At 40.6% G+C, this 26,291-nt stretch overlaps 1 protein-coding gene across 1 annotated transcript in view; it reads left to right on the forward strand.

Moving 5' to 3' along the window:
* The window catches only part of C8H10orf67 (chromosome 8 C10orf67 homolog), a 158,705-nt gene that overhangs the window by 58,809 nt on the left and 73,605 nt on the right, over positions 1–26,291 (forward strand). The window contains exons 6-8 of the mRNA XM_047743397.1: positions 3,525–3,657; positions 4,785–4,843; positions 11,600–11,665. Of these exons, the coding sequence (XP_047599353.1) occupies positions 3,525–3,657; positions 4,785–4,843; positions 11,600–11,665 (258 nt within the window). The remainder of the gene's footprint in view (positions 1–3,524; positions 3,658–4,784; positions 4,844–11,599; positions 11,666–26,291) is intronic.

Raw genomic sequence — 26,291 nt, forward strand, 5'->3', positions numbered from 1 at the left:
CTTACCGACAGTCCAATTACATGAATAGCTTTACAGTTAATAGGTAGTCACAATATCTCTCTCTAGAACGGTTTTCGAGAAAAATCTGATGAGAATGTGATCGCAAAGGAAAACTTTAATAGACAGCGAGCTTAAATCAGATTTATAACAAAATGGAAATCAGGAAAGGGAGCTCTTCAAGTTATAGAAGCCTCATCTCTCCAGGCTTGATGTCGAATATCCCTCCCGAGCACCGTCACTCAAGGACTAGCGTCATTTCCAGTTCAGCTCTGTAGGAAACCGTCGTGACGTACCCATCTGTCCCTGTGGCTCTCTGGTTGCGGTGCTGTCCGGTGATCAGTCCCTTGGAGGCTAGCTCCCGGAGGCTGGCCTGTCAGAGCGCATGCGCCCGTGTGCATGTCTATGTCCGCACACGTGCCCATGCATTTTAATAGCGATCGGATTTGTCCGTTTTGAAAAGACTTCATTTTTTTCCCCCTTACCCTCCCATAAATGACCTGGGCAATCATCACCCTCCTCCCCGCCCCACCCCCCAGAAGGGAACGTAACTGTTTGCTGCTGACAGCTCTGAAACAGAGCTGTCCGTCAAGAGTGGCGGCTCTGCAGGGCTGCACCGCCCCAGTGCGCCACTTGCCTGGCTGTCACTCACTGGGAGAGCACCTGCTCCTCTCCACGACTGTCAGGAAGCGTGGGCACGCATCAGAAGCCTACTGCAAGCCCCAGCAGCAAATTGAGATGTCCAAGCACCGGGGAGCCTGCGGAATTGCGATACCAATAAGGCAGAAGGGAGACTGCTGAGAGGCACATGCGGGCTCTGCACAGGGCTCCTCACCCTTTATTGTGCCTGTGGATTCCCCGCGGCTGCAGTGAAGACACGGGTTCTGACACTAGGTCTGGGCTGGGCCCCGAGATGCTGCGTTTCCCATACGCTCCTGGGTGAGGCCGGGGCTGTGGACCACACTTTGAGTAACAAGGCTCTACCGTACACCAAGCGTTCCAAAATGATTCTTTCGGGACCTGTTTAGGATTCCGAAACCAGGGAACAGGGATCGTGCCCCGTCTGGTGAATGGCGCGTAAGCCACCGCCAGAAGTCCTCGTTTTCACAACGTGATAGGAAAACTTTGTCAGGTTCCTTTAGAAGTTTAAAATTCCAGAACGATCACGGATCCCACACGATCTCTCTGCAGCTACAATGCCGCTTTAAATAGCTACATGTAGTTAACCACCTTTTAATGATCTCCCTCCTTTTTAACCTCAGTTTATTAACGCAGTTTATTTTAGAGAAGTCTCATGGTTTAAATAAGCCAAAAACTAGTGGTGTGGGCAGATGGTAGAAGGAACACCACCACAAAACCTGCCACTCAGAGTGTAACAGATGACCGTGGCAGCCCAGAACTATCCCTTTGTTCATTTTGCTAATGAGTGTCCTCATTGCTGGGGGAGTCTGAATAGTTAATCACGTGCAGTTCCTGCAGCTGACAGATGGTGGGGACAGAGCTAAAGATTAACCTCACAAGGACGGGGTCTGCGTAGATGGATATGAAGAGGAAACCGTCCAGTTGAACGTGTTTTCCTTGTTTCCTGCTTTTATACGAGAGTTTTAGAAAACGCACCGAGGAATTAGCTGCCACCACTTACACATTTTATGCTTCGTGTGATTAATTCAAATAGGTCTTGTTTAGTTTATGATAATGAGGGCTCCTGTCATAGGATATTCTTATTATGTTAGTTAGGAAATGTATGCTTAAGACTTTGGAGACAAATATTGCTTGTTTATTTGTTTGTTTGTTCGTTTGTTTAAAAATCCCTTTTTAGTCTATAAGTACATTCTGTGATGGTTTCAAATTGAACTGTGTGGGACTAGAAATTAATGACTGGGGTTCTTCCTTTATTCCAACAGAGCTGTTTATTAACTATTAGATTTGTCAGTTCTCATCAATTAAGAATGAGTTGGGCTCAAATAATGTAAATGAAGTGGTGGGTCAAAATCATGAAGATTTGTATTGGTTTAGTGCAAAACTTAGCGTCGTTTTAAAAATTAACTCTGATATGACTAACTTCATTAGTAGGCAGCTTTCTGTTGAAGGTACTGGCTTTATTAAATGTACTGCAGAAATTATAGCCACTCATTTTCCTTCTGAGCCATTATGATCACAGAGTAAAACATTTTAATAATTTATTTTCGGATCTCTCTAAATTTAAATAAAAATACAATTCTGAAAGGAACCCAGTATATTGGGAGTGAAGATTCTGTTTTTGAGAGATCTTATTTTTGTGTATTGGCAATCATGGCATTGCGGCGAAAAGAATACATTATAATTGGTCTGAAGATTACTTCAAAGTTCGAAAGCACTTCTGTTAACTATATGAATTCTGAAGCAAGGCATATAGAACCTTCTATTTCTTTTAACATAATAATATAATGACTTTTTAGCGTGCTCCTTAATATTTTGAGTCACGTGATCGTTTAATATTTTACCATCAGGAAGTAAAAAGTTCTGCACCAGCTTCCCAGCCCATTACATCTTAATTAAAAAAAAAAAAAAATATGTGGCAGTAAAATCCAGACAGCCATAAGCGAGAGTATATTCAGATGTTTTTCAATAGCTTTGAAACAGACAAGAAGAAGAAGAAGAAAGGAAGAGTAGCTGTCCCAATAAGCTTCTATTGCGTAAGAAAAAGCCTCTCCCATAATGGACATGGCAAGATTTAAACAAAAGACGCACATAATAAAAATGTAAATGAGTTTGCTTTACTAAAACTATAACTTTAAAGTCCTTTGTTGTAAGTTATCCTGAAACCTTCTTACAAGGTAATCGCTGTTTGCATAGAGATTTAAACCGAAGTCTTCAATAGCATTAAACGCCTGCACAGTCCCCAGTGTGACAGGCATGCAAAGCCACGTTAATGTTCAGAATATGAATTGCCTCTGGGTGGCTCCTCTACCAAGCCGAAAACCAACTGTGTGGATATCCGTGCGCCTGATGGGCTCCATGCGGCTCCCAGCCTGAACACGTCACCGCTTTGACATGTGATGTGCTCCTCATGACACTGGCAGCGCCGACACTGGGAAATGCCACAAAGGCAACAAGCCCCCCTCCTTAGCCGCGCACTTTGCCACCCCCTGGCGCTGCCCGTCCCGGTCCCCCCAGCCTGCCTAGTTACAGGCGGACAGCGCTTCAGACACACACAGAGGGAAGTGTGGGTGGAGAGGCCCCAGCTGCCTCCCCGGGCGCAGCCTCCATAATGAATTGACCTGAATGATGAGGGCACACAAACAGTATGATATGCATTATTCCTGTCAATAAAATGTCCCCATGTGCTGTGGTCTTTGTACAGACTGTACTGCAGCCTTTCTCCCAGCGAGCTCTATTTAATCTCCTTCCTTTTTACTATTCATATTATAAGTGTGTAATAGAATTCAGAAAATTATATGATAGCTCTTCTGCATCTCTATTGTCTCGTGTTGCATATTTAAATGCTTGGCTCTCTGCTTAGAGACGCGGATCTCCCCATCTTTCAGGACGCTTTTGCCAGAGAGACGATGCTAGAGAGGGAAAATCTGGAGTACAAAGTGGCAAACGAGAGAATGCTGCAGATCATTGCAGAGCTCGAAGAAGCGATCCGACTCAACCTAAAGGAAAATTCAGTACTAGGTAACCTTTTACAGTCGTTTTTGAGAAAAACCTATGCGTCGGACACTTCATGAAGTCCGTGGTGGCAGTCGTCTTCACCGAACATCCGTTTGCTTGGTTATTTACGTGTACAAGATCGGCTTGAGAGCCATCTTTGGTTTTCATTGAAGATGGCGTTCCTTGCTTGGGAAAGACGGTCTATTTGTGGTTATATTCTCGTACCATTCTAAATCAAGGTGTTTTTCCACTCCCCCCCACCCAAGTTGAGCACTGACCTTTGAAAAATGTACTAAGCAGTGCTCTATTTCACTTAGAAATATTATAAAGGAAAGAAACTTTTGCTGATTCCTGTTTCACATGCTTGCTTGATTATCTAAAATTTATAACCTTTAAGTACTCAAGCACACAGATTGGGGTATGCTTTGTGGAGGAACTGAGTTGGCCCTTCAGGAAAATATGGCACTATTTACTATGGAATGATCTTCAATTTTGGACAAATTAAAGTACAAATCATCATGGGTCTGCCTCATACTCCACTTTTTTACACACCATAAGCATTGGCAAAAGTTCCATTTAAATCATGTGTTTTAAAGTATTTTTTTCATCTACTGTTATCTTTGTATATCTGTTATTTACATGATGTTCCCCTTACCTGCAGGGATGAAAAGCAATGAATAAGCAATTAAAAAAAAACACTTAACAGCAAAATATTGATGAAATCAGATAGATTACAGTATCCATTGACTATAAAATATACCATACCAGTGTAGTTTCATTTCCCTTCTAATGTGGTGTGATACCACTTTTTCAGGCTTTGGTAGTTGAGTCATAAAGTGCCATCTGCTAAAACACTTTGCATTGGCTGTGACTAACAGCAAAAATGTCTATTGCAAGTATTGATCAAAAGCTTTCAGCCCTCAGCCACACTTGGATCTTGAACTTAGTTCTTAATCCCTATCTGACCAGCCTTCTGAACAGCAGGAAGAAGGCTGTGAATGTCAAGGGCAGTTGTGAAGGTCACAGTCCTGCTAGGACTTGCGTCCACCATGCCTGCCAGCAGTGTACAGCCTGCCCTGAAGCAGGGAGCTTGAATACAGGGCCGTAAGCTTGTAATTTCATGGTTGGCCTCTCTTTCCTTTTGTTTACAGAAGATGAAATTATAACTCTGAAAGAGAAGGTAGAAAAGAATCATAGAACTATTCAAAAGGTACTGTAACTTTTTACATTGACGAACGACTCTTTTACATTGAAATACCGGCACAACGAGTGAGATCACACTGTGTCCCGCTTGTCTTGGGGTGTGGAGAGAAGTCCATTTCCGTATTTAATCTCTCCCGTGATTTGGGTAAGGTCTCTGGTAATCAATAAGGATTCTGCCTTGAAAATGAATTAATGTACAGATAGTTCTTTTCTTTGGGATAACTGAATGTCTACCTTGTTGACTGTAAGGAACTGGAAAGTAATATGACACCAGGGGTCCGAAGATGTGCTTGTGGGAGAATTCTATTATTAAGAACGAGCAATCTTAATTTCAGCCCAGATGGGGCTTCATGTTCATTTTTGTGTTTGCACTTGAACTGGGCTTATGCTATGCAGGGAATCTGCATTTTGAACAGGATTTCTTTTGGTGTCAGCAAGGTCAAGGTCTCCCAAGGCATCCAAGGCAGGAGGACCACAGCAGTCCTACCCTCCAGCACAGGTCGGGCTCCCCTGCTTTGGGCTTTCTTAACTCTCTGTGATAGCATCCCATCCTAGCTATCAGCACATTTTCAGTGAAGGGCCATCTTCCCTGCCGCACTGCTAGCCTCACGAGGGCAGAGATGGTAACATCTCCGTTTCTGGAATATTCCCAGTGCTGAGCACAGTGCTTGGTGCACACGGGCAGATGCTCTCAGAGTGATTCATAGAATGAGAATGCATTTAGAGCTCAGGAAATTTACAGGTGGAAATGTGTATTTACATCCCTGACTTATTCCAAATAAACATCAATACTCTCACCAAATCGAGTGCCAGTTTGAAAATGAAAATTAATTGAAACTGGATAACATTCAGTTTTAATGAAACATTCAGTCCTGCAGAGGCACTAGCCGTGTTTCCAGCGAACAGCCACCTGTGCCTAAGTTTGGGTCCAAATTTCAAGCTGATTTTACAGTTCAGGGTATTCTTAGGTTTTCAATAAAATTACTCTTACAAACTATTGTTTTTTAAAAAGATTTTATTTATTTATTTGACACAGAGAGAGAGAGAGAGAGAGAGATCACAAGGAGGCAGAGAGGCAGGCAGATAGAGGGGGAAACAGGCTCACCGCCAAGCAGAGAGCCCGATGTGGGGCTCAATCCCAAGACCCTGAGATCATGACCTGAGCTGAAGGCAGAGGCCTAACCCACTGAGCCACCCAGGCGCCCCTACAAACTACTTTTTAAAGACTTGGTTACCCCGAAGGGTCAGAGGTGGGGGATGTTTTCTCTGAAAACCAGACCCATCACAGGGGTTTGAGGAGCAAGTTCATTTTCTTGCACTTCCCCCTGTTTGCAGTGGAGACAGCAGGAGTCCCATCCTCGCAGAGAAAACAAGAGTCTGTGGACAGACAAGTTTAGCCTTCTTGACATCAATGTCGACAACTGAAAAGGTAGTCCCAGCTTTCCGGTGTCACTTAGCCTCCAAGGAAGGTTTAAATGTTTCTAGAAGTGTTCAGTCTATCCTGTCACTGGTAGAGAGGAGTTGTGGAACCTTACTATTCTCTGCAAGGAGCACAAGAAATTAAAGCAAAAAATCTGACTAGGAAACCACTAATTAGAAAGAAACATACCCCTTCGAATGACGAGTTATACCCTGTGTGAGCGTAAAGATTTCAGTTAAATGATCCTCAGCTTCCTTAGGTACGCACCAGCCAGTGGTAGCCCCGTGTGGCTAGTTGAGCATATGAATTGTATCTGGTGCAACTGAAGAACTCAGTTTTTAATTGTATTTCATTTTAATTTTTTAATTTAAATTTATTAAAAACTGATACTTGTTTCAGTTTATTGGGAAACCTTTATGTATATTTTAAATAACTTGGTATGTGAATCTGCTTTTTCTTCTGTAAACTTTATGCAATCTAAATACAGATCGGGTATTTCCGATGAAGTTTTAGCCCCCACATTGAGATATGCCGTATGTGAGAAGTACACACTGGATTTCAAAGACTGCATTTAAGTGAAATATCTCAGCAATGCTTTTTGATTTTGATTATTACACATTGAGATGATAATATTTTGAATGAGTATTTGGATAAAAATATATTATTAAAATTAATTTCTCTTACTTTTTTTTAACAAGGCTACTATAAAATTCAAAATATATACATATATATGTGTGTATATATATATGTGTATATATATATCTTATACCGTATTTTTAATTCACAACTCTCTTCTAGACAAATATAGCAGATTCCTAGCCTGATTGATCATTTCTTAAATCCTTTCTCTTTTCTTTTTTTCTTATATGTACTGGACCACCACAGAAACATTGAATACAGGCACAATTTGGTATTGAGCAGAAAGACTCTTGAACCTTGGTTTCCTCTTCCATTTCCGCCACTGTGGTCCCTTGGGCCAGTGCCTTATCCTTCTTCCTGTCTCTCACAGGCTTACTGTGAGGGTAGAATGAGATAATGCGCGTCCAAGTGCTTTGCCGATTGGAAAGCACGTCAGGAGTTGTTGAACAAATGCAAGCTGATATTTACTGGTTTGGTTTCCAATATCCTCCACTAAATCAATTAATTCAGTAATGTTTATTAAATGCCTTTTAGTGCCAGGCATTAAGCTACTGTTGAGATACAAAAATCACACACACACACACACACACACACACACACACACACACACAGCCCTGCTGTAGAGCAGATTAAATCTAGAGCAAGAGACAAAAATCCTAGGGCTGTGTAACGTGGACTGTAATGGAAGTATGTACATAGAGAAAAGATGCCTAGCTTTACCTGGAAGGTTCTAGAAAGGCTTCACACACAGTTCCACACCTATTTCACACTCCTTCAGTGGAGCTGATCTTTCCAGATAGGTAGGAGGGTAGAAGTGCTGGGTTCAGAGCGTGAATGCCTAAGTGTGAGATGTGTTTGTGGACTTTTTTGTGATTTGATATGGCTGAAGCATGAGGTAGGAATCCAATGAGCTATGTATGAGCATTTGTCTTGGGGCAGGAAGAGGGGGAAGGGGTGAGCAGCTCAGAAGCCCCGGGATAAGACACACGTTGTCTTGTTTATCCCTGGATTCAGTGAAAACGAAGTTGAAAATGGCCTGTAGCTGGTTAAGCTGATCTCTTGCCATCCACCAGGGCTTAAAGCACTGTCTATTGTGATATTCAGTAACTTTCATGTTAAAATTCCAATAATCTAATAACAGCTGAATCTGTATTCCAGCCATGGCCATAATACGAATCCTTCTGGGAGGGAGTCAGCCAGAAGTCAGAGATGACAGCCCGGGGTGTGGTCAGCATCAGGAGGCAGGGCAGTGTAGACTGAGTACGGATTGCTCTGGGCCACGTGGGGGAGCCCAGCGTGGATTTTAAGGGGTCCAGGAAGGTTGGAGGAAGGAGTCTGAGCTGACTCCCAGAAGAGCGGTTCTAATAAGCCAGGAAGGGGACATGGGAGGTGGGAAGGGTCAGAAACATGCAGAAGGGAAGTAAGTGCATGTGACTGCCTACAGCTGAGGGTATGTGAGAGTCCGGGGTGTCAAGAAGCAGTGCTCGTGGCAGGGATTATTAATCATGCCAAGGATTTGCATTGCCTTCTGAGGCCATGGGGGACCTTTAAATGTTGGGGAAGGATTGGATTCATGTCTCAGAAAGAAAATGAGTGGGAGGAAGGAAAATCTAGAACCAGAGAGACCGGTTAAGAGGTTACTTGGATAAACCAGGGAAAGTATAATCTGAAACAGAAAGAGGACAGTGACGCTGGGGATGACAGGGAAGGATGAATTCTAGGGATGTTTAGCAGTAAGCTCTACGGTCATTGATATGGTTGAAGCAGGAGAGGTAAAAGAGAAGTTAAGGCTGGTGAGCATTTGAGTGAAGATGAGAACAGGCAATGCGGAAAGCCAGAGAGGGGACATCCTGGAAGCAAAGCAAGGGGGAATTTCCTTTGCAGTGTGTCCTGCCACCAGCCATGCTAAAGGCTCAAAAGGGAAGATTAGGCAATTAGTCTGGCAACAGAGTGACCCCCGTGATATTAATGAGAGTGATTTTCCTGGAACTGTAGGAGCAGGTGAGAAGCTGGGTGAATGCAGAAGTGGAGACAGTGAGCGTGGGCAGCTCTCTCGAAGTTGGGCTGTGGATGGTCAGGGAGAAGTAGGGGAGTAGTTGGAGAGGGACGTGAGGCTGAGGGAGGAAATTTTTTAAAGAAGAAACTAGAATATTTTTGAATGATGCCAATGGAAAGACGAACGAGAGTGGAGACATAGAGCAGAAGAGGTCACTGAGAAGAGTAATCTAAGAGGCAGGAAGGATTGGGGTTAATGGTCTTTGACACCCACTGAAAATTTGGTGACACTCCTTTTCAGACCAAGGTATGATGATTCAAAACAGAATCTTTTCCTTTCCTTCCACCTCATTCCATTACTTCCCCTAACCCTGCCATCGACCCTCCCACCTTATCAACTATACCGCTGTGTTCCCTCAGAGGCTCCTGTCTAGCCAGTCCCCACTGTTCTTCAGCCCTGCTCCCGTGGAGATGGGTCAATCCTTACCTGCTGGTGGCATTTCCAAGTGTATGGGGTTTTAACCCAGAGTGGATGCACCCTCTCTCTGTCTATCATTTTACTTGGATCTAATTAACACCCTTTCCTACTATCCCCTACAGCTCTTCTAATCTTACCACTACTTTTCTTAATTTCCATATTCCATCCTCCATGGTACTTTCCAATTCACAGAAAACATGGCGAACACTTGGATTTTTTTTTCCCCCTGCGTTCTCTTCCTCTGTGCCTTATCTTACCTAGCCTTACCTTTACTTTTTTTTATCCAAACAGGATCATTCTTCTTTGCCCTGACTCATCCTTCCATCTATTCCCTGAATCATCTCTTCCTTCTCTTCTGGAACTTTCTTCATCAGCCCCTTTCACTCTTATGCCTTTTAAAATTTCCCTCTAGCCTAAGACATGGTGAAACCATCATCTTGGTGCTATCCATTGACCTTAATCACACCTAACCCATTGCCATTTACTGTACTTCAAATACTATTTAAAAGAAATCTGTGTTTACCAGCCCCCTTTTCATTCCGCCGATGCTAGTTTTTCCTGTGGATAAGGTCACAGTGAGATTCATATTGCCTTTGATCCTTCTTAGATTTTTTCCTTCCTGAATTATCTGCCATATGTGACAGGACTACTGGCTGTGTCATAGACTCTTCTGCAGCAATGTTCACTTCTGATTTGTCACACGATTCTTCATTCCTTCCTAAGCAATATCTGTCAGTGGCTTCTTCTCCTCCATTTTCCACTTGAATGCCATTCTTGGGAACTCTGTTTATCCTTGGTCTTCCTCATTTTCTCTCTAGCTGACGTCAGCCTCTCCCATAACTGGCACGCTTGCTTACCAGTGACTTCCAAACTTCCTCTCCTGCTTCATGATTACCCTGAACACCCCATCTCTAGTTTCAACTCTGTTTTAATCTTTAATTTCAATGTTACACGCACTTCAACAGTCCCCATCCATTTCCTATGGTAATTAGGAGTTCTCTCTGTGGCCCTGCGTACCTGGGACTCTTTGCTCTCTTACGGTCGGGAACTGTCTTGTTTATATTCTTAATCATCAGACTTAAAAAATGTTTGCTGAAAAATTCCTTGCATATGCATCAAACTCACTGTCAAAACTTGAACTCATTACACCTTGAATCTGGATTCTGCTGTTTTCCCCCACTTAAATGAATGACTTTGATTGTTCATCAATCCCAAGAACAGATGAGAAATTGAGGGTCAATCTCTACTCTCTCCTTTCTACTTTATACCTGGTTGGTCACTTGATCTGATTATAATGTGGTTGCTGGGATATGTGGATCTTTATGCTTTTTAACCACCTGAAAATATGGCTTATTAACATATTTTCTTATGTATTATGGTCATTTTTCACATTGCTCTCCTACCATACTGTAGATGCTCCAGAGGACAGTTTCTGTTCTACTTCATTTCTATAACTCCGTAGACGAACACAGACCTCCTGGTATCCAAAAGGTGTTCCATTCATGTGTATTAAATGATGAATATATGAATTAATTGAGTGGATGTCAGAACCAAGGTTTGAAGTTTATCAGCATATATAACTGACATACAATATATGTATATAATATATCACTGATATAATTATATGTCATATACATATATGCACATATATATTACATAACTGATATGTAATACATAATATATGATATATATCAGTTATATTATATCAGTGTATATAATGTAATGTAATATAAATATACACAAATGGCAAATAATCATTGATGACAGTGAGGCAAGTCATAGGAGTAGAGTGTCCCTACAGTGTCCACTCTTTGATGGTTGTTTTCAGCTGGCATGAAGAGAATCTGATGTGCACAGAAATAGAACACAAAAATCTAAAATAAAAGAAATGGGTCCTATAAAGAAAAAGCACAATTGCTCTTCTTGACAGTCTCTACTTACTTTATTATATATATCGATGCACATTTTGTTCGGGTAGTGTGAGGAAGATTGTAAATAAATTGGCATTTCCTGTGTGTATATTGTTTGCTTTTCTAGTAAAAATACAGTAATTATATCATAATATATTATTGTTACATGATAATCTACAGACATTTACATTTTCTAAATAGTATTAGGATCCCCTTTTCTCCTGTTTAAAATCAAAATATGTGTTGCTAAATTCTACTGAGGAGGAATTTTAGGCGTTCTGTTCTTTCCTTTAATCAAAATGTAATATTCTTCTCTTTTAGCTGTTTGATGGTAGAGACAGATTACTGTGTGAGCTTGATTATGAAAAAGCATTAGTTCAAGAAATGGTAAGGTGATTTACATTATTTCCTAATGAATTTGAGACCAGGAATTCAATTTAATCATAAAAGCTTTATAAACTTTATCTATAAACCATGATTTCCCCTTGGTCAATCTAAGTGCATGCCTAATTATAAACTTTTTAAATTGAAGCATAGTTGAGACACGATGTTATATTAGTTTCAACTGCGCAACATAGTGATTCGGCGGATGATTCCATACATTCAGCTATGCTCACCATCGTAAGTGTGGTCACCGTACGACGTTGGGACAGTATTATTGACACTATTTCCCATGCTGTACTTTGCAACCCTGTGACTTATTTATTTTAAAACTGGAAGTTTGTACCTCTTCATCCCCTTCCCCTATTTCTATAAACATTTTAAAATGATCATTGTAAGACAGCAGTTTGATTAGTACTATGATAAATGTAGTAAGCTGCTCCATAGAGGAGTCTTCCAGAAGAAATCGTGTTACCATTTAAAGCACTGTCCAGAGATTTTGAGTTTTATAATGGTGATTAAAACACACACACACACACACACACAAATAGGAGAGCCCACTATTTTGAAGGATTTGCTATTTTTAGTTACAAATTGCCATAAGTGACAACAACAAAAAAAGAGCCCAGCTAGATATTTTGGCATTCTGTGTTAGTCTCATAAGAAAACACTGCCTTTTTATGTTCTTTTAAGAGAACTTTCCAGACGGCTGCTCTTTTATTTTATCTGTTGACTACCCACCCCCCAGGCCCCTCCACCTCACCCCCCGCCCAGCTTATGGTGGTGTACTTTGGCTTTCAACTGGTCACCACTAGTACGTCTTTGTTACAGGAAACTGACTGTGTTTATTATAATCAAAAATAAAACACAGCTTGACTTGCGTTCCAAATGTGCTTGAAAAGAATATGATACTGTTTAGAAGAGAAAAGGTTGTTCATAGGAAGTCAACACCACTTCAGATATTGAAACATTCCCTTTTTTACAGCTTGTCACACTTTGTGCCAAGTCATGACTGTTTCCCTAACTCTGTTTTGTTACTCTCAGCACCATGTGTTTTGGGTTCCTTGTCATAGAAATTAATGCAAGACAATGCTCCGGGACGACATAAAGCCTTCTATGAAACCAACTTGGGAATGCAGGCAAGGAAAAAAATTATGGTTAGCTGTTCACAGAAACCATGTGCTGAAAAATAACATTATTTTGAACTCTTTACTTTTAGATACCAGACCTATAAAAACCGCCTCCATTATTTGAGTATATAGTTGTTCGATTTCGTCTCTCCCCACACCCTTCTGTCATTTTTCCGAAGTCTGGGAATTGCTTCTCCGAACAAACTAAATGTGCACATTGTCATTAAAATTGAAAATGTTTTTATAGAATGGGAAGCAAATGTCATATTGTCACTTTGTTAATAGCATCAGAGAAATAATCCAACTCCCTTGAGTACCGATACTGTGAACAGAACCCATAGTCCTACTTGGCCTCGTTATTTACACCGTAAGCTGTTAACTGTTAACTATTACATTGCCCACAGGGGAACCAATCACGTTTTATTTTGTTGTTTAGAAGTTTGTGGAGCACCTCACTTGTTGCCAAGCAGCAAGATCTTGCATCACAAACCTCACCCCCTCCCACCCGCCCTGCTGCACAGGAGCCTTGGGCATGCTCAGAATTGGTTTAGGGGATCGTGATTTCCCGACAGGGAGTCTGCTTAAGGTTCTTCTCATGACCAACTCTCCATGGCAGACCTTTGGGCCCAGCAAGGTCACCATTGGGCGCCCCCTCCCTCCTACCAAGGCATTCTGTTGCTAACTCCGGAGGAGGCTGGCTCTGCGGCTGTCTTGGGTTTTCTTTGTTTCTTGCCACGGTACTTTTTTCCAGAAATGAAGGTTTCTGGACTGATGATTGCACCTAGATGGAGAAGTGGGAGACTAGGTGGAGTGGATGAGGTCATTTTATAGAAATGTACAACTTTCTCACGGAAGGGGTTTTGTTCATGCTTGTCTATTACTGTTTTCCAATGCAGTTTATTTTCTGGTCTCAGTAAGTGTAAGTAAGCCATGAAATTTGGAGTGATGCTATCCTGCGATTGGCTTGAGGGGAATAATTTTGTATCTTCCTGTGATTTCTATGTGTAGTGGCTTTCATTTATCCATTTTAAAAATTGAGATGTGATTGCCCAGAACATTGTATTGGCTCTAGGTGTACAACAAAATGATTTGATATATGCGTATACTGTAAAGTGATCACCACAGAAAATCTAGTTAATATCCCTCACCACACGTAGTTACAAAATTTGTTTTCTTGTGATAAGAATGTCTGAGATTTGCTCTCTTAGCAATTTCTCAAATACACAATACAGTATTCTTAACTATAGTCACCATGTTGTGTATTATATTCCTAGGACATGTATTATGATGAGAAGTTTATGTGTTGTGATCACCTTCACCCATTTTGCCGACCTCACTCCACATCCCACCCCTGGCAGTCACCAATCAGTTGCTTTAAGTTCAGTTTTTTAGACTCCACGTATGAGTGATCATATGGTATTTGTCTTCCTCTGATTTATTTTAGCTTAATGTCCTCAAGACCCAGCCATGTTGTTGCAAATCATAGGATTTCCTTCTTTTTTATGGCCAAGTACTATTCCATTATAGATACACCACATTTTCTCCATCCATTCATCTGTTAATGGACACTTAGGTTGTTTCCTGTTGGCCATTGTGAATAACAATGGTTGCAGTGACCTTGGGGCTGTAGAGAGCTTTTTGAGATGGTGATTTTGCTTCCTTCAGATAAATGGTCAGAAGTAGAATGGCTGGGTCATATGATAATTCTATTTTTAATCTTTTTGAGGAAACGCCATACTGTTTTCCATAGTGGCTGAGCCAATTGGCATTCCCACCAGCAGGGCACAAGCACTCCATTTTCTCCACATTTTTGCCCACCCTTATTATCTTTAGTGATAGCCATTCTGCCCAGCATAAGGCAATAGCTCATCAATGGTTTTGATTTGCATTCCCCGGATGATTAACAATGCTGAATACATGTTCCAGTTGGCCATTTGAATATCTTCTTTGAAAAATGTCTACTTAGATCATCTGCCCATTTTTTTTTTAAAGATTTTATTTATTTATTTGACAGAAATCACAAGTAGGCAGAGAGGCAGGCAGAGAGAGAGGAGGAAGCAGGCTCCCTGCTGAGCAGAAAGCCCGATGCGGGGCTCGAACCCAGGACCTGGGATCATGACCTGAGCCGAAGGCAGTGGCCTAACCCACTGAGCCACCCAGGCGCCCCCATCTGCCCATTTTTTTTAAAGATTTTTGCTTATATATTAGAAAGAGAAAGCATGCACACACATGTGCACATATGCACATGAGTGCAGGGAGGGACAAACAGACTCTAGACTGAGCAGGAAGCTGGACATGGGGCTCGAACCCATAACCCCAAGGTCATGACCTGCTGAAACAAGGAGTCAGACACTCAACCACCCAGCCACCCCAGTGTCTCGATCATCTGCTGATTTTTAATTGGATTATTTGTTGTTGTTGTTTTTAATTTTTTTTGGCCATGGAGTTTTATGAGATCTCTCTATATTTTGAATATTAATCCCTTACCAGATATATGATTTCCAAATGTTTTCTGCCATTCCATAAGTTGCTGTTTTGTTTTGTTTATTGTTTCGCTGTGCGGAAGTTCTTGAATGTGATGTAGTCTCACTTGTTTATTTTTTATTTTGTTACTTGTGTGTTGTCATATCCAAAAAAATCACTGCTGAGCCCTATGTCAAGCAGCTTTTCTCTTATTTTTTCTTCAAGGAGTTTTATGACTTCAGGCCTTATATTTAAGTCTGTAATTTATTTTGAGTTAATTTTTAAGAGTGACATAAGATAGGGGTCTAGTTTCATTCTTTGACATGTGAAGGTACAATTTTGCCAGCACCATTTATTGAAGAGACTGTCTACTTTATTGAGTGTCCTTGGCTCCTTTGTCAAATATTAGTTGACTATTCATTTGGTCTATGTGTCTGTCTTTATGCTAGTACCCCAGCTGTCTTTATGCTAATATTGTTTTGATTACTATAGCTTTATAATATAGTTTGAAATCATGAAGTGTGATATCTTCGGATTTGTTCTTCTTTCTCAGATTACTTGTTTTTTTTTGTTGTTTGTTTGTTTGTTTGTTTGGCGGGGGGTGGTCTTTTGTGGTTCCATATAAATTTTAGAATTTTTTCTACCTTGGTAAAAAGCACCATCTGTAAAAAGTGGAATTTTAATAGGGATTGCATTGGCTTTGAGTAGTACAGCCCTTTTAACAATGTTAATTCTTCCAGTCCATGAACATGATATATCTTTCCATTTATTTCCATTATTCTTCTTCAATGTCTTTCATCAGTGGCTTGTAGTTTTCAGTATACAGATCATTCACCTCCTTTGTTTAAAAAAAAAAAAGTGTTCTCATCAGAAAAGTACTATAACTGAACTCTTAATTTTATTAACTAATTTTTTATCTGTTTCATCCCAGTGTATTTGGCTCTAGGGACAATCTAGAATTAAGATGGAAAGGAGCTACAAAGGTTGCTGTAACCCCTCATTCTGGGGGCATAGCACCGAGTTACTGCTGCAGTTGGCCTTGATCCCATAACTGGGTTCCCTGTTGCCCGAATTCCCTTGGAGTCATGCCTCAGGTCTGTCTAGGCCTGTTTCAGGTAATGTGGCAGTGTTGGTCATTCAACTAGCAAACCAGTACTTTGGTGGCCCAGATATTTACTATAATAAAATATTTGACTGAATTTCTTTGCATAGGCTTATGTATTTGATAAAATTTAGGTTATTACATCAGTTCTCATTACCACTGTTCTCCATTTTTAAATTTTGTTTTTTTTAGAGAGAGAGTGAGTGAGTGTGCAAATGGGGGGAAGGGCAAGGGGAGAGGGAGAGAGAGATCTTAAGGAGGCTCCATGCCCAGCAGTGTGCCCCACAGGGGCTCGATCTCACAACCTTGAGATCATGACCTGAGCTGAAGTTGAGAGTCAGACGCCCAAATAACTGAGCCACCCAGGCTCCCCTCACAGGTACCATTACTGTTCTGCTGTGTGTTCCACAGGTAGAATCTACAGTTTCCCAGCTGTTGCTGCCATAGGATAGAGAACTACTTTGAAACCTGGGGGATGCTTTCAGTGATCTGTGGGAAACTGCATTTACATTATAGCTCCGGGAATCGTGGCAACGAATGAAGACGAGCGCAACCTGAGTAGTGACTCAAGGTGACTGCATCCCCATATACTTGGCAGACCACAGAGCACGTTCTACAATCCATGCAGTTTCTGACTCACTGTCCATAAGTTCCTGCCCACCAGTCAGGAAATGTGTTTGTTCCACGCAGTCCTGGACTTCTGGTCGCCCTGCTCAGCCTTCACGATCTACTTCTAAGTCACAGGGCAGAGGGCAAACCTTGTGAAAGGAAAAGTTCCCTTGAGCCAATGTCACTCTAAATCTACCACAATGAAGCCTTCAGGCCTGTGCCACAATTCATCCCCAGTGAAATCAGCAGGCACGTTTGTCACATCTGTCCACTTATAATCAAGAGGTGTATTACCAGATGTCTCAGAGCACTGTTTCTTCTGTGTGGTTCCCTCTTCCTAAAGTGACCTTCCTTGGTTAGCTCTGGCTTGTCCCTCAGGTCAGAGGTCAGATAACACCTCTGGGAACTGCTCCCTCTTACTCCCCTAGACAGGAGCAGCTACCCACCCTCACACAGTCCCCCTCTCATGGCTCTCCTCATGCTCTGTGGAGAGGGCCTGTTGACTGATCTGCTATTTCCATCTGGTGAGCTACTTGAAATCAGGAAGTGCATCTTGTTCACAGTTGTACCCCCAAAACCTACCATGGTGGCTGCCACAGAGTAGAAACTCAAATATTTGTTATGAACAAATGAAGGAATGAGTTTTAAAAATGGTTAGTTGAAAATGACTTAACCCACACTATGGCATGAACTACATATAGTTTCATAAGCAGGTAATACTGTTAATACACATGTGACACAATTACACAATACAGGAACTAACTACAGTGTACTCTCCAGTATTAATTTATAGGTTTTGTTCCAGTGGTTCTCAAACTTTCTGGTCTCCGGATCCCTTTCCACTCTTAAAAATTATTGAGGCCTCTAAGGAAATTTGGTTTAGATTGGTTTTATCAGCTAATATTTACTGCCTGTGAAATTAAAACACAATCAAATTATTTATTAGTTCATTTGAAAATAACAATAATAATCTCTTACATGCTAAAAATAAATAGCATTATCTACAAAAATATTTTCCAAAACAATAAAGGTTTAGTGAGAGTGGCATTGCCTTACATTTTTGCAAACTTCTTGAATATGTCTGACTAGAAGACAGCTGGATTCTTGTATCTGCCTCTGCATTCATTCTATCAGGGTAAATATCACAGAGCCTCTGGAAAACTCCACTGTGTACTGGTGAGAACAGGAGAGTGAAAAATTATCTTTGTCATGTTAGGAAAATAATAATGACGTTGCAAAAGCCCTAAAGATTTTGGGAACCCCATGGATCCTTGCACCATCCACTGAGATCTGCTGCTCTCTTTAATAAGAAAAAACTCTTAGCCAGATGTGGCTAAGGGAAATATCTTTGTTCTCTTCTAGTCCTGATCCTATTTACTTTGTTTCTATTTAATTCATTTAGTCCCTGATTCTCCCCCATGACACCTCTCTGTCAGAATGTTACACTAATACATTGCAATGAACACAAGCCATTAGTGCTGAGTTCAGACAGAAAGCTCCAAATTTCTGTTAGAGGAAATTGTCATTTATCTGTCACTGAGTAGTAGTTGCAGTAAATGTTCACTGTGGGGAATACCCAGTGTTGTGCTATAGTAATCCTAGATGTTGTACAGGGGAAAGAGCCTTAAGTACCACTAGCATATATGGTATACGTGTAAAGTTCACTAGGAACAATTTACAAGAAGAAAATGAAGAGAGGACACTCTGCCTTGGTCTTTTATTCCTCCACTGCAAGGTGACGTTGGCCTAGGCTGGCAGGATGAATCATGGAATGTGCTGCAGGAGAAGAACCCGAGCTCCATACCACGTTTTACATTTATTGTGGAGGTAGGAAAAGGTACCAGTTCCATCTAGTGCATCTTTGTTCTAGAAGCTTCCTGGCCAGGGAAATGCCCTCTTAAGATCACTCAGACTTGAGCTCAAGGAAGTGGCACCAATGCCATCAGTATCAAGTCTCCCAGAGAACTTAATTAAGTCCAGCTGAGCCATCTCACTGGTCAACTAACAGGCAGGGAATAGATTAAGGAGCTGTGGGGCCACTGGAAAGTGTGATGGTTCCTTTCCTCCTCTGAGAAAAGAGAGTGGGTTACTCACACCTACACTTAGTGATGTCATAGCTGAGTCATAGCTGAGAGGGTGACCTGCTCTGGTATGACCAGAACTTCTCCAGGCTTAATGCGGAGAGTCTTGTATCTAGAAACCTCCCAGTCAGGCAAACCAGAATGGTTGGCCCCTGGTAGCTAGAAACCTGAAAGTTCCTCCAAGAGCCGACATGATTCTGTGTATCAACTCCAACGTAGTAAGAGGATTCTGAGGGAAAATTCAAACTCTTTGGGAAAGAGGGCCTAAACTTTTTCCATTACTGGTACTGATTAGTGGGGTAAGCTAGCAAATAAGCTAGGCAGTCCAACCAACTCCCAGAATAAAGGGAACAAAAAAATTTAAATGAAATAGTATAAACATCTTTATACATAAAGCACCAAAGAATTGACAAGAGAGGGATTACCAAGTAAAATCAAATGTCAAGGGAGAAATATTAGGGAGAACTTAACATTCTAAACTGAGCTTTCTCTTAGGGCATTCACCAGTCTGGGCAAACCAGAAACAGAAGTCACAGTGCTGGGCATGCTAGTGTGTGTGTGTGTGTGTGTGTCTGTGTGTGTGAAGGGTGGTCAGTAGTGAACTCCCATACTAGGCTAAGAACCAGTGACCTTTTCTGTGGGGTGAATGTAAACCAAAAGTAACAGCAGGAAATAAGGAACCATGTGTGAGAAACAAAAAATACTATGGATTGGTCATTGTTATATGCCTCCCACTCTCCTTTTTTGGAAGGAGAGGGTCTCTAGAGGTTATCCTATGTCCCACTATGGTATGTTGACTGTGGGGGTTGGATAATCGTCTCTTTAGTTCCTGCGTCTTCAGGTCAAGATAGACTATTCTCAAGGAGGGTTAGCTGCACCTGGACCAGATTTAAACAATGAGATCTTGGCTTCATGCTGACACTGTAACAGAATGGGATTTTTGGAGGCTTGGGTGATTATGAATGTGTTTTGCGTATGGGTAAAAGTGTAAAATGTATGAGCCAGAAGGCAGATAAATGTAGAAAAAGCATTTGAGAGAATCCAATATACATTTGTGATAAAACTCTTAGTGAGAAGCTCCTGGGTGGTGCAGTTGGTTAATAGTCCCACTCTTGATCTCCGTCCAGGACTTGATCTCAGGATTGTGAGTTCAGGCACCATACTGGGCTAGACATTGGGTGTGGACCCAACTTAAGAAAAAAAAGAAAAAAAATCTCAGTGAAATAGGAATAGAGCTTATAATGAGTATCTACAAAACATTTTAAACTACTGTCATGTTTCATGGGAAAAGGCTGAAGGCTAACGCTAGGAATGAGATAAGAATTTCTGCTCTTCTGAGTATTATATACAACTAATGAATCTTTGAATGCTACATCAGATCTCAACCAGTATAAAAATGTAAGAAAAAGAAATAAATGTTATCCAGATTAGAAAGGAAGAAGTAGAACTATTTTTACTCCCGGATGACTTGATCATCTATATAGGAAATCCTAAAGAATCTACAAAAAAGCCACTAGAATTAATAAGTGAATTTATCGAGGTCACAAAGATTAAGATACGAAAACAGTGTTTCTCTGTATACAAGCAATAAACAATCAAAAGTGAAAATGTTTAAACACACCACTATAATAGCATAAAAATATGAAATGCTTATGGATAAATTTGACAAAATCTGTACAAAACTATACAAACACTCCTGAGAGAGATTAAAGACTTAAATAGAAGGAGAAACATAGCATGTTCATTATTTAGAAGCTATAAACTCCCAGATATCTCCGGAATGATTTATAGATTCAACACAATCCCAGTCAAAATCCTAGCAGGCTTGTTTTTTGAACCAACAACCTCCTCTAAAATTTTTTTTTCCTTTTTTTTTTTTTACAGCTTTATAAACATATATTTTTATCCCCAGGGGTACAGGTCTGCGAATCGCCAGGTCTACACACCTCACAGCACTCACCACAGCACACACCCTCCCCAATATCCACAACCCCACCCCCCTCTCCCAACCCCCTCCCCCCATCAACCCTCAGCCCGTTCTGAGAGATCAAGAGTCACTTATGGTTTGTCTCCCTCCCAATCCCATCTTGTTTCATTTTCTCTTCTCCTACCCCCTCAACCCCCCATGTTGCATCTCCTCTCCCTCATATCAGGGAGATCATATGATAGTTGTCTTTCTCCGATTGACTTATTTCGCTAAGCATGATACCCTCTAGTTCCATCCACGTCGTCACAAATGGCAAGATTTCATTTCTTTTGATGGCTGCATAGTATTCCATTGTGTATATATACCACATCTTCTTTATCCATTCGTCTGTAGATGGACATCTAGGTTCTTTCCATAGTTTGGCTATTGTAGACATTGCTGCTATAAACATTCGGGTGCACGTGCCCCTTCGGATCACTACGTTTGTATCTTTAGGGTAAATACCCAGTAGTGCAATTGCTGGGTCATAGGGTAGTTCTATTTTCAACATTTTGAGGAACCTCCATGCTGTTTTCCAGAGTGGTTGCACCAGCTTGCATTCCCACCAACAGTGTAGGAGGGTTCCCCTTTCTCCGCATCCTCGCCAGCATCTGTCATTTCCTGACTTGTTAATTTTAGCCATTCTGACTGGTGTGAGGTGATATCTCATGGTGGTTTTGATTTGTATTTCCCTGATGCCGAGTGATATGGAGCACTTTTTCATGTGTCTGTTGGCCATCTGGATGTCTTCTTTGCAGAAATGTCTGTTCATGTCCTCTGCCCATTTCTTGATTGGATTATTTGTTCTTTGGGTGTTGAGTTTGCTAAGTTCTTTATAGATTTTGGACACTAGCCCTTTATCTGATATGTCATTTGCAAATATCTTCTCCCATTCTGTCAGTTGTCTTTTGGTTTTGTTCACTGTTTCCTTTGCTGTGCAAAAGCTTTTGATCTTGATAAAATCCCAAAAGTTCATTTTTGCCCTTGCTTCCCTTGCCTTTGGTGATGTTCCTAGGAAGATGTTGCTGAGGCTGAGGTCGAAGAGGTTGCTGCCTGTGTTCTCCTCGAGGATTTTGATGGATTCCTTTCTCACATTGAGATCCTTCATCCATTTTGAGTCTATTTTCGTGTGTGGTGTAAGGAAATGATCCAATTTCATTTTTCTGCATGTGGCTGTCCAATTTTCCCAACACCATTTATTGAAGAGGCTGTCTTTTTTCCATTGGACATTCTTTCCTGCTTTGTCGAAGATGAGTTGACCATAGAGTTGGGGTCCATTTCTGGGCTCTCTATTCTGTTCCATTGACCTATGTGTCTGTTTTTGTGCCAGTACCATGCTGTCTTGATGATGACAGCTTTGTAATAGAGCTTGAAGTCCGGAATTGTGATGCCACCAACTTTGGCTTTCTTTTTCAATATTCCTTTGGCTATTCGAGGTCTTTTCTGGTTCCATATAAATTTTAGGATTATTTGTTCCATTTCTTTGAAAAAAATGGATGTTACTTTGATAGGAATTGCATTAAATGCGTAGATTGCTTTAGGTAGCATAGACATTTTCACAATATTTATTCTTCCAATCCAGGAGCATGGAACATTTTTCCATTTCTTTGTGTCTTCCTCAATTTCTTTCATGAGTACTTTATAGTTTTCTGAGTATAGATTCTTAGTCTCTTTGGTTAGGTTTATTCCTAGGTATCTTATAGTTTTGGGTGCAATTGTAAATGGGATGGACTCCTTAATTTCTCTTTCTTCTGTCTTGTTGTTGGTGTAGAGAAATGCAACTGATTTCTGTGCATTGATTTTATATCCTGACACTTTACTGAATTCCTGTACAAGTTCTAGCAGTTTTGGAGTGGAGTCTTTGGGGTTTTCCACATATAGTAGCATATCATCTGCAAAGAGCGATAGTTTGACTTCTTCTTTGCCGATTTGGATGCCTTTAATTTCCTTTTGTTGTCTGATTGCTGAGGCTAGGACTTCTAGTACTATGTTGAATAGCAGTGGTGATAACGGACATCCCTGCCGTGTTCCTGACCTTAGCGGAAAAGCTTTCAGTTTTTCTCCATTGAGAATGATATTTGCGGTGGGTTTTTCATAGATGGCTTTGATAATATTGAGGTATGTGCCGTCTATCCCTACACTTTGAAGAGTTTTGATCAGGAAGGGATGCTGTACTTTGTCAAATGCTTTTTCAGCATCTATGGAGAGTATCATATGGTTCTTGTTCTTTCTTTTATTAATGTGTTGTATCACATTGATTGATTTGCGGATGTTGAACCAACCTTGCAGCCCTGGAATAAATCCCACTTGGTCGTGGTGAATAATCCTTTTAATGTACTGTTGAATCCTATTGGCTAGTATTTTGGCGAGAATTTTTGCATCTGTGTTCATCAAGGATATTGGTCTGTAGTTCTCTTTTTTGTTGGGATCCTTGTCTGGTTTTGGGATCAAGGTGATGCTGGCCTCATAAAATGAGTTTGGAAGTTTTCCTTCTATTTCTATTTTTTGGAACAGTTTCAGGAGAATAGGAATTAGTTCTTCTTTAAATGTTTGGTAGAATTCCCCCGGGAAGCCGTCTGGCCCTGGACTTTTGTTTGTTTGGAGATTTTTGATGACTGTTTCAATCTCCTTACTGGTTATGGGTCTGTTCAGGCTTTCTATTTCTTCCTGGTTCAGTTGTGGTAGTTTATATGTCTCTAGGAATGCATCCATTTCTTCCAGATTGTCAAATTTGTTGGCGTAGAGTTGCTCATAGTATGTTCTTATAATTGTCTGTATTTCTTTGGTGTTCGTTGTGATCTCTCCTCTTTCATTCATGATTTTATTTATTTGGGTCCTCTCTCTTTTCTTTTTGATAAGTCTGGCCAGGGGTTTATCAATCTTATTAATTCTTTCAAAGAACCAGCTCCTAGTTTCGTTGATTTGTTCTATTGTTTTTTTGGTTTCTATTTCATTGATTTCTGCTCTGATCTTTATGATTTCTCTTCTCCTGCTGGGTTTAGGGTTTCTTTCTTGTTCTTTCTCCAGCTCCTTTAGGTGTAGGGTTAGGTTGTGTACCTGAGACCTTTCTTGTTTCTTGAGAAAGGCTTGTACCGCTATATATTTTCCTCTCAGGACTGCCTTTGTTGTGTCCCACAGATTCTGAACCGTTGTGTTTTCATTATCATTTGTTTCCATAAATTTTTTCAATTCTTCTTTAATTTCCTGGTTGACCCATTCATTCTTTAGAAGGATGCTGTTTAGTCTCCATGTATTTGGGTTCTTTCCAAATTTCCTCTTGTGATTGAGTTCTAGCTTCAGAGCATTGTGGTCTGAAAATATGCAGGGAATGATCCCAATCTTTTGATACCGGTTGAGACTTGATTTAGGACCAAGAATGTGATCTATTCTGGAGAATGTTCCATGTGCACTAGAGAAGAATGTGTATTCTGTTGCTTTGGGATGAAATGTTCTGAATATATCTGTGATGTCCATCTGGTCCAGTGTGTCATTTAAGGCCTTGATTTCCTTGTTGATCTTTTGCTTGGATGATCTGTCCATTTCAGTGAGGGGAGTGTTAAAATCCCCTACTAGTATTGTATGATTGTCGATGTGTTTCTTTGATTTTGTTATTAATTGGTTTATATAGTTGGCTGCTCCCACGTTAGGGGCATAGATATTTAAAATTGTTAGATCTTCTTGTTGGACAGTTCCTTTGAGTATGATATAGTGTCCTTCCTCATCTCTTATTATTATCTTTGGCTTAAAATCTAATTGATCTGATATAAGGATTGCCACTCCTGCTTTCTTCTGATGTCCATTAGCATGGTAAATTCTTTTCCACCCCCTCACTTTAAACCTGGAGGTGTCTTCGGGTTTAAGATGAGTTTCTTGTAGGCAACATATAGATGGGTTTTGTTTTTTTATCCATTCTGATACCCGGTGTCTTTTGATTGGGGCATTTAGCCCATTCACATTCAGGGTAAGTATTGAGAGATATGAATTTAGTGCCATTGTATTGCCTGTAAGGTGACTGTTATTGTATATTGTCTCTGTTTCTTTCTGATCTACTACGTTTAGTGTCTCTCTTTGCTTAGAGGACCCCTTTCAATATTTCCTGTAGAGCTGGTTTGGTATTTGCAAATTCTTTCAGTTTTTGTTTGTCCTGGAAGCTTTTAATCTCTCCTTCGATTTTCAATGATAGCCTAGCTGGATATAGTATTCTTGGCTGCATGTTTTTCTCATTTAGTACTCTGAATATATCATGCCAGCTCTTTCTGGTCTGCCAGGTCTCTGTGGATAAGTCTGCTGCCAATCTAATATTTTTACCATTGTACGTTACAGACTTCTTTTCCCGGGCTGCTTTCAGGATCTTTTCTTTGTCACTAAGACTTGTAAATTTTACTATTAGGTGACGGGGTGTGGACCTATTCTTATTGATTTTGAGGGGGGTTCTCTGAACCTCTTGAATTTTGATGCTTGTTCCCTTTGCCATATTGGGGAAATTCTCTCCAGTAATTCTCTCCAATATACCTTCTGCTCCTCTCTCTGTTTCCTCTTCTTCTGGAATCCCAATTATTCTAATGTTGTTTCGTCTTATGGTGTCACTTATCTCTCGAATTCTCCCCTCGTGGTCCAGTAGCTGTTTGTCCCTCTTTTGCTCAGCTTCTTTATTCTCTGTCATTTGGTCTTCTATATCGCTAATTCTTTCTTCTGCCTCATTTATCCTAGCAGTGAGAGCCTCCATTTTTGATTGCACCTCATTAATAGCTTTTTTGATTTCAACTTGGTTAGATTTTAGTTCTTTTATTTCTCCAGAAAGGGCTTTTATATCTCCTGAGAGGGTTTCTTTAATATCTTCCATGCCTTTTTCAAGCCCGGCTAGAACCTTGAGAATCGTCATTCTGAACTCTATATCTGACATATTACCAATGTCTGTATTGATTATGTCCCTAGCCTTTGGTACTGCCTCTTGTTCTTTTTTTTGTTGTGAATTTTTCCGCCTTGTCATTTTGTCCAGATAAGAGTTTATGAAGGAGCAAGTAAAATACTAAAAGGGTGGCAACAACCCCAGGAAAATATGCTTTAGCCAAATCAGAAGAGATCCCAAATTGTGAGGGGGGGAGAAAGGGGATAAAAAGGGGTTCAGAAAGAAAAAAAAAAAAGAAACTATTAAAAAAAAGAAAGCCGATAAAGAAAAAATATAAAAACAGGAAAAATATATATATATATATTAGATAAACTATTTAAAAAACGTTAAAAAAGAAAACGGTAAAAGGTAAAAAAAATTTAGCAGAAGAAG

The sequence above is a fragment of the Lutra lutra genome, chromosome 8, assembly GCF_902655055.1.
Source record: "Lutra lutra chromosome 8, mLutLut1.2, whole genome shotgun sequence".
In the NCBI taxonomy this organism is placed as follows: Eukaryota; Metazoa; Chordata; class Mammalia; order Carnivora; family Mustelidae; genus Lutra; species Lutra lutra.